The 18,358-nt window shown below is 41.6% G+C and overlaps 1 protein-coding gene across 2 annotated transcripts in view; it reads left to right on the forward strand.

The window, feature by feature from the left end:
- fndc3ba (fibronectin type III domain containing 3Ba) overlaps positions 1–8,384 on the forward strand; it is a 146,720-nt gene extending 138,336 nt beyond the window's left edge. For both annotated transcript variants that reach the window (XM_033613234.2, XM_078175182.1), the window contains 2 exons: positions 2,314–2,441; positions 7,943–8,384. In XM_033613234.2, coding sequence (XP_033469125.2) covers positions 2,314–2,441; positions 7,943–8,254 — 440 coding nt within the window. In that variant the 3' untranslated portion in view covers positions 8,255–8,384. The remainder of the gene's footprint in view (positions 1–2,313; positions 2,442–7,942) is intronic.
- Positions 8,385–18,358: the final 9,974 nt, after the last annotated feature.

An 18,358-nucleotide genomic window follows, 5' to 3' on the forward strand; every position in this document is an offset into this window, starting at 1 on the left:
GCTTTCATTGGTCATTTGAGATAAGATTGATAGAATTAATCATGCAATTTGGAATAAGAGAGAAATATCAGATTATGCTAACCTATTTTGCGATATTTGGTCTTTTTATGTGGCGTAATTAGCATAATATTTCGTAATTTGAGGTACATTGTGTTATTTTTGTGAAATTTAATTTAAAATCTTGACGTCAGGTGTTGTTTTACATATTTTTACCTCTTTATACTCTAAAAGGGTCCTTTATTAGCAAGCTAACGGTAGCTTTGTTGGCAACAGTTACACCTGGCAGTTACTAAAGTCCAAAGTTTCCACCAAAGACTTTTCGGTAGGGTACCTTTGGAACCCTTCAGACATGGTACCTAGACCCTAGCGTTTCCATCGCAAACACAGTGAGGTTGCACACCAACATTTTCAGAACAAAACAGAACAGGCTGCAGTGAGAGTCTCTCTCCATGGGATATTTAAAATTAGCAGCTTTGTGCATTTAGTTCTTCTCAGGCAAGCTCAGGGGGTTTAGTGTTGCCAGAGCCCACAGGAACGATGCTCCGCAAAGCTTTTTTTTTCTCCGAGTGAGGATTAGAATATATGCTGTTCACGAAATCCGGTCCACTCATTACTAAAAGTGTATGTCATAGAACAATTAAAGTAATGGTAAAAGTTGTCACATTGACATTTAAGGTGTGCTGATGGATTCACATAATCAGCTCATGCATTGAGTAAGAAGGCAAGTTAATGTTCCCCATTAAAAGTTGCTGGCAGTCGACCCAGTGAATTATGAAAAACACATCCTTTCACTTTATAGTTACAGATAACTAATGTACGTAAAACTCTCCACAGTATGAACAGTGGTTACATGAGCCTCAAAACCAGACACAACTCAGCCCGAATTAGAGTGACCGTCCTCTACTGACCAATCAACAGACTGCAGTGTTCACAGCTCCACCTTTTAGTACCAGATCTGTGCTAGGTGCCCCAACAGAGGGGGGGACCAAACATGGGGACGGTACGGAATGGTTCCATTGGTACCATCCACAACTTCTCACAGTGGAAACAGAAAAAAAGTGGACCAAACTGAACTGTACCGTACTGCTCGGTGGAAGCAGGGCTTGAGTGTAAATATAGAGATTATAAAGTTGATGTCACAGCAGGTCAAATTGTTTGGATGTGGGTGCCATCTTGTGACAGTCAAGATGTGTTAGCTGTCCCTGATATGGTGGTCCAGCAACAGTATTTCGACAAACTAATCACAATAAACAACATAGGTCCACATGACTTAGCAGCCCAAAGCTGGATTACTGACCCTGATGCACTACCTCCACTCCCAAATCCGGACATTGTAAACTATCTTGTTTCTGGACTGAGTAAACACACTTCAATAATAAAGATAACAGAGCGTGCACTTCACAAGATGGCACCCCGCCCCACCACACAATTATTTTCCATCTGATCTAAGTTTGAACTTCTAAAAAGCTGTTACAAGTGTCTCCAGCAGGTCAGGAGTTACACTGAATGGCCCCAAAGAGGTGATACACTTACAGGACAAGAAAAGGCAATCCAGTTGTTCCTGTTCTGCTATTAGAGATGACATGTTTACTGTCACCTCGCTAGTTATTGCCTCCAGTATGTTGTCTTTGCTGTAAACTGAGGGGCGGTGGCTTATTATAGCTACAATAATCACAGTTAAGAGTATCCTCTCAGGTGATATAACAGGAAGTATTATGGGTATGACTGTCAGGCTACTGACATATCCATAAACAGGTAAATAACAGTTTCAGGGGTGCCAAACGTCCTCTAAAGAGACCGTCTGCAGTGCATGTGCACCGTGCAAACGCTTCTCAGCCATCGGCTTTCATCCACAACAACAGGAGTTGACACAATCCAATGAACAGGGTGGACTTTAGTAAAATATATGCGGTATTTAGCAGAGATATTAATGCAATCGGAAATGGATTCTTGTTATTATGTTGTTGTTGTTCTCAGCAGTGTAAAATGACATTATCATCTAGGGGTATTATTGCTTTGCCACGCAATTATCAACACAGAAAAACAGAATCATTGCATGCGGAGAATCTCTTCTCTTTGTTGCGGCTTATGTCCAGGATGATGGATGCTAGTGTTAATTAAGTTACTGTTGTCTGGCCTTCTGAATGCATTCTTGCAGTAGTAAAGGTAGTAAAGGTAGGAGAGAATACAGTGCATCTATTTCTAGGGAGGTTGAAGTTATTTTTAGGAGACCCAGATGCAGAAAATCCAAGTATTTGTATGATATTGTATCTTTTCTAACTCTTCTTTTTTTCATGCCATTTCTTCCAACAGCTCCCAGAGTGCACCAGCTGGAGGGGAACATGTGCGAGATCACATGGGAGACTATCCCACCAATGAGAGGAGATCCTGTGAGCTACGTGCTCCAGGTGCTGGTGGGACGCGAGTCAGAATACAAACAGGTTCGTCCCGCACAGACACACACACACAAACACGGGTCATTTGAGGATAGTGTTGAGAGCTCCCGCGTCTCTGTGGCTCCGCTTCAATAATTTCGTTCATTCTTAAAATTGTAGAGGTGTGTTCGACTGCTGGGGGGATATTTTTCTTATCTCCCTAAGAGAGAAGGAAAATTCAGTTTGCATTGACAGGGGAAGACATTATGGAGCACTCAGCCACCCACACACCTAGACACAAATTTGCACATTGCAGAATCTCACACACACTATATGTCTTCCCCGCACTGTGAGATAGAGCATTCTGAAATTGAAGGTACTTTGCAGTGCCAGCAGCATTTATTGAATGGTATTGAAGGGTTTTAATGAGAATAACAACACAAAAACAGATGACAAAAAAAAGATTTTGGCTCTGCTTGGAAACTGGGGATTGGATGGCTGGCAGTTGGAGCGATGAGCAGACTCGTAAGCTGCACACAAAGAGACATTTGTCTTCTGGGATGTTTTAGTCTCCGTTATTGAATTACTGAATGGTTACTGCTGAACTGCTGATACTCACCAGGAGACAAAACTGCCGCTGTGTGTGTATCTGTGCGTGTGTGCATGTGGGAATGTGCGTGATGTGTGTTTGCTCATTTCATCAGCTGCCAATACAAATCTGTGATGCTGCTTTTCAGACACTTATATGCTTCCTTCTGCGTGTGTGTGTGTCCTCTTTTTGTGTGGTTTTTCATTCATGAATAAGAGAAACAGGAAGTTCTGAAGGCTAAAACTGCAAGTCAATATCCGTTTGCGTGATACCCCCACACAGACGCACACGTAGGATCCACCTGCTGCTTGAAAAATCGTGTGTTAGCCGCTCTTACACGCAGAAAAAGACATGTCTATGTTCCTGATCAGCGCTGAGTCCATTTTGGTTATATAATACAGGCTTACAAATCAGAAATTTGCCCTTGAATGGCTTCACAATCTGTAAAGCATATCACACCTTCAGTCCTTAGACACTCAATTCAAATAAGGACAAGAGTCTCCCAGAGAAACCATTTACAGGAAAAAACAACTGAAAAAAAAAAGAACTCAGAAAGGGTAACAGAGGAGAGACACCTTTTATATGTGTATTAAATGACTGTCACTTCATCAGATTTGTGCCTGTGTGGAGCAAAACCAATGAGCAGCTTCTCAGTTTGTTAGAATTTAGGGGCAGGAAATAACGTGAAATCCAGTTTTCCGCTGTAGGTGTCTAATTTGTCATTTCATAGTATCTTTTCTAAAAGAAAAGTGCATGCTTTTAGAAGCAAATGAAAATTGCAAAAATAGTTGTGTGGGTTTTTTTTTTCTATTAAGTTAATTGAAAACCAAAGGCAACTTGTTCTAGTGTACTTTACCAAGAATGCTGAATAAAGCTTTCCCACCATGTTTTAACATTTTATGACTTTTTATTCCTTACCAAGCGCACACATGCACACACACATACACAGTTTGTCATGCAAACTGGCAAACACGCCTCTATCATGTTGTGATTTATGCTACACAAACGTTACCACTAATGATGTATATTTAATCTAGCTCACTCTAATTCTTTCAGCAGGTGCAATAGATATGGATGCAACAGCTTCTTTAATAGTTTCACCCATTTTCTGGGTGTGTTTTGCAGAACATAAGGGAATTGCCTTGACGGTCTTTAGCAGTAATGTTGTTTGTGGCCTCCAGTTTCTTTTAGAATCCATTTTGAAGTTCTTTTGATCACATACAAGGCTCTCAATGATCTGGCACCGGAGTGTATAACTGAGCTCGTCACAATGTGCCGTCCAAACAGCCCTCTTAGATCTGCTAGTCTGGGTCTTCTAACTGTCCCAAAGTTCAGGTTAAAGACAAAGGGTGATCAAGCCTTTTTAGTTCTTGCTCCTCAGCTTTGGAGCAGAACAGATGGTTGGACTAGCGTCATTCTCAGAACCCATCAGCTGTATTCGGCGTCTGACTTCCAGCAGATGGCGATACAGCCTCTGGGGGCAGACCCCCGATTTTTTGGCATTCCGGTTAGATTTGGGCGGAGGAGGCGAATTTCCGTTTCCGACTTCCATTTATATATAAGTAAATATGCTGAACCATTGCAATGGATTCAGAGTTTGCAGTGACGCCAGTTATGTTCACCGCACGGACCGTTTAACCTGGCAACAACTGCAGCCGGCTCAAACGTGATTGGTCAATATCACTCAGACTACAAACAGCCTACAACCAGAAACCAGGGCTCTTCCGCTCTTCTTCCGGAGGCAAGATCTCCGGGGTTTGCCTACAGACTCTACATTCACTGAATGCAGAGTCTGTATATAGAGACTAGACTAGCATAAACTCATCAGCAACTCGGTTGAACACAGCGTCAAAATATTAAAACAAATCGACTTACCCGAACAAAATCGATCAGAACTAGAAGACGTTGTAGGCGCCTCCTGTTGACAGCATTTCTTCTCCGTTAATTCATCAGACGGAGAAGAATAAACATAGCACACGCCACAAGCGCTGGAGTACGCATCTTCAAACCCGAATGACTACTAGTATTTGCGTTGCTACTAAGTGTGACGTATGCCTGCACGTCAGCCATACCGATTTGCATGAAGTGGTGTCTCATTTCTTAGGAAAAGATCTCTACCCTAATATTTCTCACTTCCCTCATTAAGGGTTATCTCGCAAACAAGGGCACTCAATACCAAGTGGAAGATTTAAGGGCCTTACTTTTGTAGAATGGCCTTTTCTGTCACTTGATAGACTTAGGGAGTGTATGTATGGAGTGTATGTTTCCTGCACCTTGGAAATCTTATTGTGCTTTCAGCTCAAAAAGTGCTCAACAAATAAAGTTATTATTATTACATCTTCACAACGAGAAACGAGTTTGGTGACTCACGGAAAAGCTACAATGATTAGTCAAATTTGCGGACAAAACTGCAAGGTCGCGCAGAATTCACGAGGATTGGTTGAATTTGTGTTATTTGTTGCGATCACCACATCGCAACATCCTGGAGGGGCTGTCTATTAAATCATTTGGGAATGCTCATCCACCTCTATCGACACATACAGCTGGGCATCATCAATTTTCATGACTTTTCAGTATAAATATTAAACAGGTATACGTATTGTGCTTCTACGGTCACATAAGCAAGAAGGTGACCTGTCACTTTTTCCTCTACCTCATTGCAGTTTAATGTGATTGACGTTTTATGAGACAGCCTGTAGAGTTATGTAAAAGAAATGGGCAAATATGGGCTCTTTGTCTTACCCAAGGACATTTCATGAGGACAGACCGGCCATTACATGACACGCAGATCTGCAACCTCTTATCAGTATTTTACAGTGAAGTGATTTTCAAGTGAGTTTATTTGTGCGCCAGTTCCTGAACGGAATTTACCACTTGATAATGAAAAAAGAGGTTTACTGGAAGATGAGTTAAAGTAATGGGGTAAAACATGGCAAGATTTGGTTTCATGGACTTGTGCTGTATCAAATACTGTATGTTTCAGCCTAGGAGTGATCTAAGAATGTAGTCCCAGTAAAGTATAAGGCAGGCAGGGAACAGATGACAGAAATCTGAATAAGTCCTTTATTTATTACTTTCTATAACTAGCAGCAGTTAAAACTCTAAGCAGCACTTGAGTAGGCGAGATGAGTGGTGGCAATAACTGCTCATATTTAATAGGGTTACAGTGAAGGTTGTTCATGTTAAACGTGGCCAAAATTTCAAATAATGACGTTAACACATGCAAAAGTAATCCCTGTGAGCAAAAACCTCAGACCGTTCTGAAGACTCTGTTTCCAATGTTTTTTCTCATCTGGCTACAGTATGACATCATAGTGTGCAGGATTTCTTTATTTGGTCATCTGCTCCAAGCATGCTGCTTCAAGTGTTTACATTGCGTAGCCTCTATTGCTACATGAAGCTACATGCTAATGTCAGGGAAACATGTAATCGTGGTTGCAGAAGTTTGAGTCTGATTTTGGATCATTTTGCTGCTGAAACATGTCTCGCTGTGTTTAGGAGCTTTTATTGATGATTTGTCACTGTAGAAAGTGACGCTATTCTGAGTAACAGTCATTCCCCGGCTGCAAGCACACTGCTAATGTATATGTAGCTACATGCTAACGTCAGAGAACTATGTAGGCTAGTCTTGGTTGCTGATGTTGTTTATGTCAATGTCTCCCAACTGGTGGGTCAGGGGTTGATTCTGATTGGACCGCAAGTGACTCATGAACGTGTCAAGATTGTAAAAAACAGTCTTTATTTTGAAATCCAGTACATTTCTAACACAGATGTTTTGCTTTAAAGTGCCGTTTCATGCCGTAGAGTGAGTGATAAATGTTCAGCGTGTTCACACCAAACGTGATTTGACAATTCGCATTGTGTTACTCATGCGAGTTGGAATGTTGCGTTGACTGGCTTCATACGCACAAATAACTTGCATCCTACGTTAAATTGATTAATCAATAAATGGACTTAGGCCGGTGCATCCTCAGCGTCAAACAACCCCGTAGGATCTCAATGCTGATTGGTCATTGTGGCGCAAATTAGTCGCTGAAGTTAAGATTTGTCAACTCTCATGAATACATGTATGACCCAAAATCACGCTACGCACTTCATTCACGCCGCTTAATTTGTGCATCCATCGTGCTGCCCGGTGGGAATTTTCATCTAATAGCGTCTTATCATTGACTTTACATGTTGTTCACTCATGTGAACTGTTTTATTTGCAACCTTTGCTGACCTGACAGTGACAGCAAACTGGGTCAATGATATAGCCAAGCGCAAGTATGAATATTTTAAACTGTGTGGACCTTGAACTGATGACTAAGGAAACATCTGGACCCCGTGGCTGGACCAATTGGGAACCACTGGTTTATATCACCCCGATTTTGGATCATATTCCTGCTGGAACATGACCGGTTGTACATGACCAAGTAATGTGAGAACTGGAGGGCTTAAAGACACAGGCACTAAAACAGAGCGTCTCAGACAGAGGGTGAATACAGGTGTTCCAGCACGAAAATAAAGTGTTTTTAGCATGTAAACATGTTCTAGTAGAAACCCTAAATATAAGTGTGAACCTGAAAACAAGCATAACAAGTCCTCTTTAAGCATTTCAAAAAGCTGGGACTCAGGATGCTCTGGAGGAGGGCTGAACCTCTCTCTGCAGTATGACCATGACGCTGTGCCGGGTGTGCATTCTCATAATTTGACTTACATCACTTTCCTTTGTAAATAGGCTCCTGCTGAGAGCTTCACCATGCCCACATCATGAAAACAAGGCAATCATATGCCACTGTGAAACCAAGCAAGCATGCAGGACTCTACTCCAACAAAACACCAACCAACTCATTTCACTCATGAGCACTTCAGTAAAATCAGCTGGCGGGCGTTGAGTGTTGATGGCTCAGTCTTATGTGTGCTCAGTAATGGGAAAAAACTGCCTATGTGTTTACAGCCTGGGTGTTAAACTTCCTGTCTTTCTCTCCCCTCGCAGGTTTTTAAGGGAGAGGAGGGCGTGTTCCAAATCTCTGGTCTCCAGGGCAACACAGACTATCGTTTCCGAGTGGGCGCCTGCCGCCGCTGCCAGGACACGTGCCAGGAGCTGTGCGGACCACTGAGCCCCTCCTCCTTGTTCACGCTGCGTCGCCAGGAGACGGCGTCGTCGGGAGAGCTGTGCGCCGTGGAAACGGGCAAAGGCACGGGCCTGATCTCCAGCGACGAGCGCTTCGCGGCGCTCATCGTGTGCGTGTTTGCGGGCTTCTCCATCCTCATCGCCTGCTTGCTACAGTACTTCTTCATGAAGTGAGGGAATTTTAAACTATAGGATAGAAAGAGAAAGCGAAATCACAGAGAAACTTTAAAAAAAAAAAAAAATGTCTATGAAAGAACCGAATGAAATCAAAACAAACACTTGAGATGTACTTCTAAGGCTATGTATGTTTTGTTTTTTTTTGTTGTTTTTTTTTAGTCAAAGTATCGAGTCTGGCTTTTCCTCACCTTGTTCCTGTTGTCTTCAGCCTTCACTAAGTTCGGTCTCATTTCTCTCTACGTCTCTGTCGTCTTTGTGTCACTGTCCGTTTCATTTGTTAAGGATTTCTGTCGAGGGAAGCCTTGTCTTAGCTGTACCTCGGTTGGGAAAGAAAACTGATAATCAAGCCTTAAAATAGCTGTGAGCAAAGCAGTTGCTCCTCAGACTGACTTGCATGTTTTTATTTTGTATCTTTTTAAAACATACTCGATTAGAGAACGTGTATATTTCTTGACGGTCATTGCCTTACTTTTTTTTTTTTTTTTTTGTTTGCTGCAGTCTTTATTCATTTCAGCCATATTCCAATGTAGGCCTACAAAGCTTTAGCCGTTCATACCTTATTATCCAGTTTGTCGCTACTCTTACAGACTGTTGGTCAACTCATGCAATCTGCACCTGCTTTCACACACACACACACACACACACACACACACACACACACACAGACTGACAAACATACACACATGCACACATTCACGATCACACTCATGCAATGACGGTGAGAAACGCACATTTTTTCCTCCTAAGAAGTCAATCGCATATCAGCTCAGCTTTTAACATTCAATCACTCACTCATTCAGCTACCAAAGTGATGCAATCCATGTGTGGTGTAAGATGCTGCTATCCTGTGATTTTATTATATCTAAGAAAGAATGGAAAACCAGTAATCTAATATATATACACACAATCTATATATATAAATATATATTATAACAAATATCTATGATGCTATAAAAGTGATGTAATATAAGTGATGGCAATGTAAGGTCTGAAGTACAGTGTGAAAGGGGAGGAGTCGACTCTAGGTGCTCACAAACAGCAGCTCTGAGGTCAGTTCAGCAGCTCGAAGGAGCCCTTAAACACTGGTCTTGGATCAGAATATGAACCGTTGTAGGTATTCGAATGTTGGGCATAAACTGGCTTTAGGAAGCAGGGCTGGGATCGTGATTGGCTGCAACTTAACCAGGAAAGGGCTGACTGGCTCTAGGTCAGCCCTTCCGTCGTTCTACCATCTCAAGTACCATTGCTCCAGCCTATTTATCTGTAGCTTTAGTAGCGATGTGCCCATAGCGTCACAGACCCAGAGGTGCTAACAGCCTGCCAAGCTAACTGCCCTTCTCAGAGCTCTGTGTGTTAACCAGGAAAGCCATTAGGAGTTAGCTTGAGCTTTACCCCCCGTCTCTTTGAAATTTAGCCAGCCAGAGCAGTGCTGAAGCCGTAGTTTCTCCTTCCAGCTAGTCTGTGAATCGATACATTTGAAGACTCTTCTCCTCTTTTCTCCTCCCCTGCAGCATAATTATCCGTGATTACCTTTTCGCTCTGGCTGCTCTCCTCTTGCTTTCGACCCATCCCATCTTATCTGCCCATGCGCCACTCTCTCCGCCTCCTCCTCTCTTCCCCTCCTTCTGTTCTCTCTCTCTCTATTAAAAGGTGCTTTATTGACATGTAATCAGAGCAGTAGCAAGTCTGTGGTCTCTCCTCAGACGGACATGTTCTCTGGGGATTTGAACTAATGTTCACTAACCAAACCAGCCTTTGACAGAACAGAACACGACTCAACAGAACAGGGCATTCTGACACACGTTAGTTAACCACCCTCCCGCCTGACTCCTGAACCCCCCCTTTAATCCCGACCCGAAAAACAAAGCCAAGGTACAGCCCAATACACACCCTGATGATCCAAAGAAGTCACCCTCACCTGCTTGATTATTGTGTGACATGTCTACTTTTTGTCAGGTGGGGTGCAGGGGAAGAAAGGATTGGGTGGGAAGGAGGGGTTTAGCGCCGCCGCTCGGCTCTGATTGGCAGCCTGTAACGTACCTCAGGGATAAGGCCTTACAGAGGGGAGATCTAATCCTGTCATCCCCATCGCTGTCATCGTCGTCATCATATTAAGCCTCTCTTCCTCCGTTTCTCTCTCTCTCTCTCTCTCTCTCTCTCTCTCTCTCTCTCTCTCTCTGTGTCTTCCTCCCTCCCTCCTATCTTTCATTTTTTTGATGCTGTATCTTGTCCTCTGTCAATGCTGTGCCTTGCTCCTGTATGTGTCAGTAAGCAAAGTGGTTTACTAGCTCAAAATACCTTTGCCAAAGTTGATGGGAAAGTTAAGGTAGAGTTCTTTTCTAGGTTTTATTTATACTATATATTTGCATACAGTACTTTACATGCCAATTACAGTGCAATCTTCATTTATTTATTGTTTAAAGATTAAGAGACAAGTGTAGTTATATACTAATTTTTTTCCTTGTAGCATGTTTTTTTTTTTCTTTTTTAATTTTTTTTTTTTAATGGATGTATGTTAGATTGTATGATTAAGGCCAGCATTCCTTATCTCAGTAACCCTTTAAGTATTTCTCTTACAGCTGTTGGGAACGTGTAGCTCATCAGTCCATGCATTGCAGTTATCATTGCCGTTTTTCAAAACATGTAACCAAATGTATTTTTGTTATTTTTTCATCTCCTGTTGCGGCCGTGCACAGCCGAGCAGTTCTTGTAATGCTTAGAGAGACATGTAGCAAAAAGCAAAGGCCTTAGGGGTCAAGTTCAAGTCATCTGTATTGGGATAAACGTCGCTGCCTTTGGCTTATTTTTTTATTTTTATTCTCCTGATTAGTGTTATAATGAAGCTTCTGATATCTTTTTACTGTTTTATTGCCAAAGCGCAGGCTTCTTGTGTCCACTAGATGTTGCGTTCGCAGTCGTCTAAAGGGTTCTGTGATGTTCTTCTGTAACGACACAGCATTATTATTATTGTTATTATTATTCTCTCAAAAGGAAAAAAAAACATTAACTTGATCTGTGATTATGCTTCTTTTCATATTATCTTTTATTATTTTGTTTTGTAAAGCAAAAATGTGCCATTTTTGAGATGTGTAGCCCCTTTCGGAGTTTTTAACACGGCCTGATTTCACACTGAAAGGTTAAAATTTAAAAAAGAAAAAAGGCAAAAACAATCATGCGATGATTTCAGGCAGATGATGACAATAATAATATTGACGATTCCTTGTTCAGGCTAGTGCTGGTATAGCAGTAGTTAGTATTTTGTATCCAGTATTTTGCTAAGAGATGATATACAGAGATATCTATAGAGCTATAGAATGAGATGGTAATACATTATGACTAACAGAGTTGAAGCACTTTTTTATGCCAAGCATTAGTCTTGATGAGGTTAATGTGAGCGAGAGGAGACGCGAGGTCCATCGCTCTGTTCCAAACACTACTGCCAACGCCGTCTGTTACATTCATTGGCATTATTCTGTCGTTGGCATCACTGTGACATTGGCATTACTGGAGCATGGTTCTGTGCTTCTTAGATGGCACCCTGCTCCCTGCGGCAGAGCAGGTGACAAAGGAAGTACAGTTCATGTGGTTCCTTTCTCAGACGTGCTCATGGTGTCTACCTAGCCTGTTGCATTGTAGTCGACAGGTGATATGTGAGGTGTCCTGTCCTAAAACCCCTGATGTTATGTTGCCCACCCACAGCCCCCCGCCCCCTTATTCCCCCCTCTTCAAGCCTTAATGCCCCAATGGGAGAGCAGAGGTGTTTGGCCGAGCTCAGGCCAGTCATGTTAGTGTTGTAAAGTCCGAGGTTAACGCCATGTTAACCGAAAGGCTGTGTGTTTGTGGGCAGGGTACTCCCCCATGTGCTTTGTTGTGTTTTTTTTTTGTTTGTTTTGTTATTTTCAAATGCTGGTGATTTTATAGACACCCCGCCCCCTCCCCTACCCACCCACCCTGCAGGTCCTGCACATTTGGCGGGTATGTCGAGAACGAGAGACAATTTTTTTGCCCAGCAACCCCACGTCTGTGCCTTCTGATCAGTTTTATTTTACTTTTTTTTTTCTTTTTTTTATGTTTTGTACGTTTTACAGTAAGTAGAGAATTTTGACTGAGAATTTGGCGATTTGACAAACGTACAGAGACTCACAGGTATTTAACTATTTTTTAAGCGAGACAAAAAAAGAAACATATTTTTACCTCACGATTTAAAAACAAACATTCCAATGTTGTCATGGTCTACGAATTGAGAAAAAAAATAAGAAATTCATGCATTTCTTCTTGTATTGTAAATGTTAGACAATTTCATATGCATTATATAAAAGAAACTGCCATATCAATTTTAATGTATAGATTTTTGCAAATACTACCCTATGTATGTAAGACGTAACTGTATCGGTAGCGTATATATAATATATTTATGCCCAATAAATGTTTTGATTTTTTTTTCTGACTTTGATTGCACCTGCATGTTTTATTGTGTGTGTCATTATTCATCAGCACTTCTACTGACATACTAGGTAGGGGTGTAAATAACAATACCAGTAATTTATTTCAGGGTACTGGTATTGGTACTAGTACAAAAATAATAAAGTACTGAATTTGATACCTTTTTCGTGCCTCTGCCGGTGACAGCTGTGACCAGAGGCATTATGTTTTCACACTGTCCATACGCCTGTCATTTGTCTATCCATACAACACTGGTCTCATTCTCATTGTATCTCAAGAAGGCCTTGAGGGAATTACCTCAGATTTGTCACAAACATCCATTCAGACTCAGCCATGAACTGATATGATTTTGGTCGTCAAAGATCAAGGTCACTGTGACCTTACTTTCGTCTCATTCTCATTAACTTGTACCTCAAAAAGGCCTTGAGGGAATGTCCTCAAATTTGGCACAAACATCCACTTGGACTCGACTATGAACTGATAAGATTTTTGTGGTCAAAGGTCAAGGTCATTTTGATCTTGTGTTCGTCTCGTACTCATTAACGTGGTGTCTCAGGAAGGCCTTGAGGGAATTTTGTCAAATTTGCCACAAACGTCCATTCAGACTTAGCTATGAACTGATATGATTTTGGTCGTTAAAGGTCAAGGTCACTGTGACCATGCATTCATATCCTTCTCAGTAACATGGAATCTCACAAAGGCCCTGAGGGAATGTCCTCAAATTTGGCACAAACGTCCACTTGGACTCAACTATGAACTGATAGGATTTTGGTGATTAAAAGTCAAGCTCACGATGACCTTGCATTCCGCTCATTCTCATTTACATGGTATCTCAAGAAAGCCTTGAGGGAATGTCCTCAAATTTGGCACAAACATCTACTTGGACTCGACTATGAACTGATAAGATTTTTGTGGTCAAGGGTCAAGGTCACTGTTATCTTTCATTCATCTCCTGCTCATTAATGTGGTGTCTCAAGAAGGCTTTGAGGGAATTTCCTCAAATTTGCTACAAACTTCCATTTAGATTTAGCTATGAACTGATATGATTTTGGTTGTCAAAGGTCACTGTAACCTTGCGTTTGTATCCTTCTCAGTAACGTGGTTATCTCAAAAGGCCTTGAGGGAATGTCCTCAAATTTGGTACAAACGTCCACTTGGACTCAACTATGAACTGATTAGATTTTGGTGGATAAAGGTCAAGCTCACTGTGACCTTGCATTTGTCTCATTCTCATTAACATGGTATCTCAAGAAGGCCTTGAGGGAATGTCCTCAAATTTGGCAAAAACGTCCAGTTGGACTCAACTATGAAATGATAAGATTTTGATGGTCAAAGTCAAGGTCACTGTTATCTTTCATTCATCTCCTACTCATTAATGTGGTGTCTCAAGAAGGCCTTGAGGGAATTTCCTCAAATTTGCTACAAACTTCCATTTAGATTTAGCTATGAACTGATATGATTTTGGTTGTCAAAGGTCACTGTGACCTTGCGTTTGTATCCTTCTCAGTAACGTGGTTATCTAAAAAAGGCCTTGAGGGAATGTCCTCAAATTTGGTACAAACGTCCAATTGGACTCAACTATGAACTGATTAGATTTTGGTGGATAAAGGTCAAGCTCGCTGTGACCTTGCATTTGTCTCATTCTCATTAACATGGTATCTCAAGAAGGCCTTGAGGGAATTTCCTCAAATTTGGCAAAAACATCCAGTTGGACTCAACTATGAAATGATAAGATTTTGATGGTCAAAGTCAAGGTCACTGTGACCCCAATCAAGAATCCATGCACCAATTATGACAAAATTTTACACAAATGTCAAATAGGATAAAATTATGACGTGATGATATTTCATATCTAAAAGGTCAAAGGTCATCTTCACTGTTGCCATTTTTCAATGTCATAACGCAGAACCAGAAGGGGAGACATTTGGTCAGACACTGGCTTGACAGTGCTAATTGTAGAGATCCTCTGTGCTGCCGGCTTGAAGATGTGCATGAACCATCCATATTTTAAAATCTGTAGCTTCTTAGCAGCACATCCACATTTAAAGCATTGTCAACTGTCATGGCTACCAGTGAGTCTGGATAGACATGGATATAAAGTATAACTGCAACTTGACTGGTTCATGGAGGCATAAAACCACAAGGTGCCAATTCTAGTCTTCCACTTCATTCAGTACCCATCATGTCAATGGAAGCATTTGGCTGTGTAAAATGCCACCAGACGCCACGGTGTGCAGTGTCTGGTGGCATTTTAGTGTAGTGTGGAACACTACCAACTTCGTCAAATACAACAAACTCAAATTCACCATACCACAGATAATATGGGTTGTAGCTGCTGTGGAAGTGGTCCCATTACATGTTGCATGGAATTGAAGAATGCTTGCAGTGATTGGCTGCGAGCAAAACCATATAAATAGTGATTTTATTCTAGATCTGTGAACAAAAAGGATCAAATGCAGGTATCATTTTATCAGAGAATTTGCGATACACTCTAAAAAATAATTCACAAGTTCAACTACTTAACTTTAATCAGAAAGTAAGGAAACAATTTGCATGCATCTTTTTATGTAGTTCCAACTCTGGCATTATTGAATCTTTTACAATCTGACGAACTCAGTTAGTTTAGCACAACCAGTTTGATTCAATTTGACCTCACAAGACTCAATTAAATTGAACCAACTTAATATTTATCCAAAAGTTATGTTGCTTTTTTATGGTCAAACTACTTTATACTTTTATCCTATTTATTCTATATCCACTAATCACGTGAATCACTCTTAATGCCCAGTTCAGACCAACATTTCACAACAAGACAAAACCATTTTAGAATGTTGCAGAGAAAAGTTGCAGTGGTGTGAACTACTTCTTCTTCTTTCGTGTATCATCAGATGGCCAACTCCATGTCGTGCAACCACGCCCTCGTCTCCGGTCATAAATCGAAGAGGCCGGATTCTGAAGGTGGGCTGTTTTGGGGGCAGCCGGTGATTATGTGCTCGACAGTCTGTTCAGACTCGCCACACTCGCATGCCGCACTATCCAATAGGCCCCACTTCTTCAGAGATGACTTGAAGCGGCCGACCCTAGTACGTAGACGGTTCAGCGAGGTCCATAGATGGTTTGGTAGGTCTTCTCCTTTTACACCGCCACCTGGGTCCTGGATGTATCAGTGGATGCAGGAGGGCCCAGCCGTCTCCCAAGTCTGTATCCAGGATGCTGCCAGCCAGGCGTCTCTAGACAAATCCTCAGGAATAGACTGTAGCAACTCTTGTGCTGCCTTGTTGTAGGGATGGCAAGACTTGAGCCTGCATGGTGGCGCTGGTGTTGAACTGGCCGGTCTGAGCTCAACTCAAGCCGACTGATGGTGTCACCTGCAACTCTGCTGGTCAATTCACCAGCGGCTGGTTTTAGAACATAAAGCACGTCACCTGTTTCTACAGCCAATTGGCTAGTGAAGTTCACTGGTCAAGACAAAATGTCCGCAGACGGCGTGTTTGCTTGCTGTGGCAGGTGCTCTGTCCCCACCAGTATCTCACTATCACTATCATCATTAATATTAAAGAAGCTACAAATTATTTTCAGCCACAAAATAAGCCTGAAAAGCTGGAAATCAGAACAGAAGTACAGAGAGTTGTTGCATAGAGATGATACACCATCTCATCTAGTTGCATTGGTGTGAACCGGCAGGTTTTCAGAACATTGTAGAACGGAATATTGCAAGTAGCTGCCTGTTTCAACTCCTCTGTGAAGCTTTCGAGTGTACTAGTTGGGTCTGGGTTATTTTGGTTGATACCTTGAAGGTCCAGTGCGTGAAATTAAGCGGCATCTCTTGACAGAAATGGTTTACAATATTCGTATGTCATATGTCTTTTCTTTACCTTGGAGTAAGCTGCTTAAATCTAGATATGTAGTGTGTCTGCTTCCACGGAGTCCTCCATGTTCTTTGTGGAGGTGTTTAGTGTAGCCCAGAACAGACAAACCAATCATTGGCTCTCATTAGGACTATTAGTGTTTTCGTGTCACCCACTATAGTTCTCCTAAACACTTGGCACAAAAAAAAAAGTTTCAGTTCTGCAACCTCACCACTAGGTGCCACTAAATCCCACACACTTGCCCTTTAAAAGTATTGAGTACTGATACCCAGCTGTACTACGTACATGCTGTCCTGCATATATTTCTGTTTATGGTCTTGTGCTTTTGCATATCTGCAGATAATCATAAAAAGATACTGTTTCACACAACAGCAACAGTATAGTCGACACTGCCAAAATTGTTTCGCTGACATTTACTGTTGTGTAGCAGTATTGATCTTCATTTTCCAGATTTAATGAGAATGATGATTCTGCTCTCGTCGGATACACCTTTATGTACTGTTGTAAACAAAGCTGAGAAGAAATCCATATTTATAATATTAGGGTTTAAATTATTATTAATAGTCTGTAATTATTCAAGGTGAAAACATTTTAAATGTCACAGAGACTGCTATGTAATTAAAGACAGTTCTGTCTTTTGTCACACAGTTTCAGGGATGACAAGTGAGTCCATCCGTGCCCATTTAAACTCTGTGTGAATGTGTGTCCATTTTAGATTTACTCTCCAGTGGCTTCGGTAGCATTTAGCCAGATAGCGAAGAAGAGTAAATCACACTCACTATCACCCCCTGCTGTCCCCGAGGGCAACCAGAGAGAGACGGCTGCTCTGCACGCTCAATTCCCCTCGCCCTGCAGCGACCTGAAGACCACTGGGGAATATTAGTCGTTATCTGTGAGCATTTTGTGGTGCACACACATACAGGAGGTTTGTTTCGTCTGACAACACCAGACAAAATCGCAAATGTAAGTATCTGTTAGAGCAAATAAAACTTGCAGATTCATCTGGCTCCCAGGCAAGGTTAATTTAAAGTGGTGTAACGATTAAATAGGTGGGAGCAAAACAGCACTCCCTCACTATCTATCTTACCCTTATCTTTTTTTTACTTAAGCTTTAGTAGAGCAATAATATAATATAATATAACCCTTGTTCTTGGGAGGTGTACTGTAGGCAGTGGCCCTGTGATAACTCGCTCTTGCAGTCAGTTAAATGTAGTATGAATAAGCTGTAGGGTAAAGCACTCAGAAAGCATCAAGATGTTTGTTGTGGATGGCTGGCCAAGAAGCACAATTTTAAATGCTAGAATGCAGCTTGATCTGTGGGGTCAGAGAAGCACACATTCGGGCTTCTTTAAAGCAGCCAACTTCTTGTGATTTTCATCAACAGTGTTGTCTAAAGTTCACCAGGAACAAAAGTGCAATCAACAAAAAAAAGAAGAAAAAAAATTCTATCAGCTGCTGTCTGGGGGACAATGCCCAAATGAGAAGAAATGGAGTTTACTCCTTTGGCTGTGTACTCTACAATTACAGCACAAGCCTGCAAGTTAGCCTGATGGATAGTTTCAGGACGATGAAGAGCCAACAACATGTCAACCTTTTTTCCAGCAGAATAAATCCAGGCTGTGCTCCTCCGCTATCAACAAAGAATCATTAGAACACCAGATCATACAGAAATATCCCTTTGTGGTCATTGACTTTGATGTATTTTTTAACAACCGCTTTAGAGATGACATTGGCAAGGTGGCGATAAGGGCTGCCCCCGTCTAAGAATTTTCCTTGTCAACCAATAGTC

The sequence above is a fragment of the Epinephelus lanceolatus genome, chromosome 15, assembly GCF_041903045.1.
Source record: "Epinephelus lanceolatus isolate andai-2023 chromosome 15, ASM4190304v1, whole genome shotgun sequence".
Classification (NCBI taxonomy): domain Eukaryota; kingdom Metazoa; phylum Chordata; class Actinopteri; order Perciformes; family Serranidae; genus Epinephelus; species Epinephelus lanceolatus.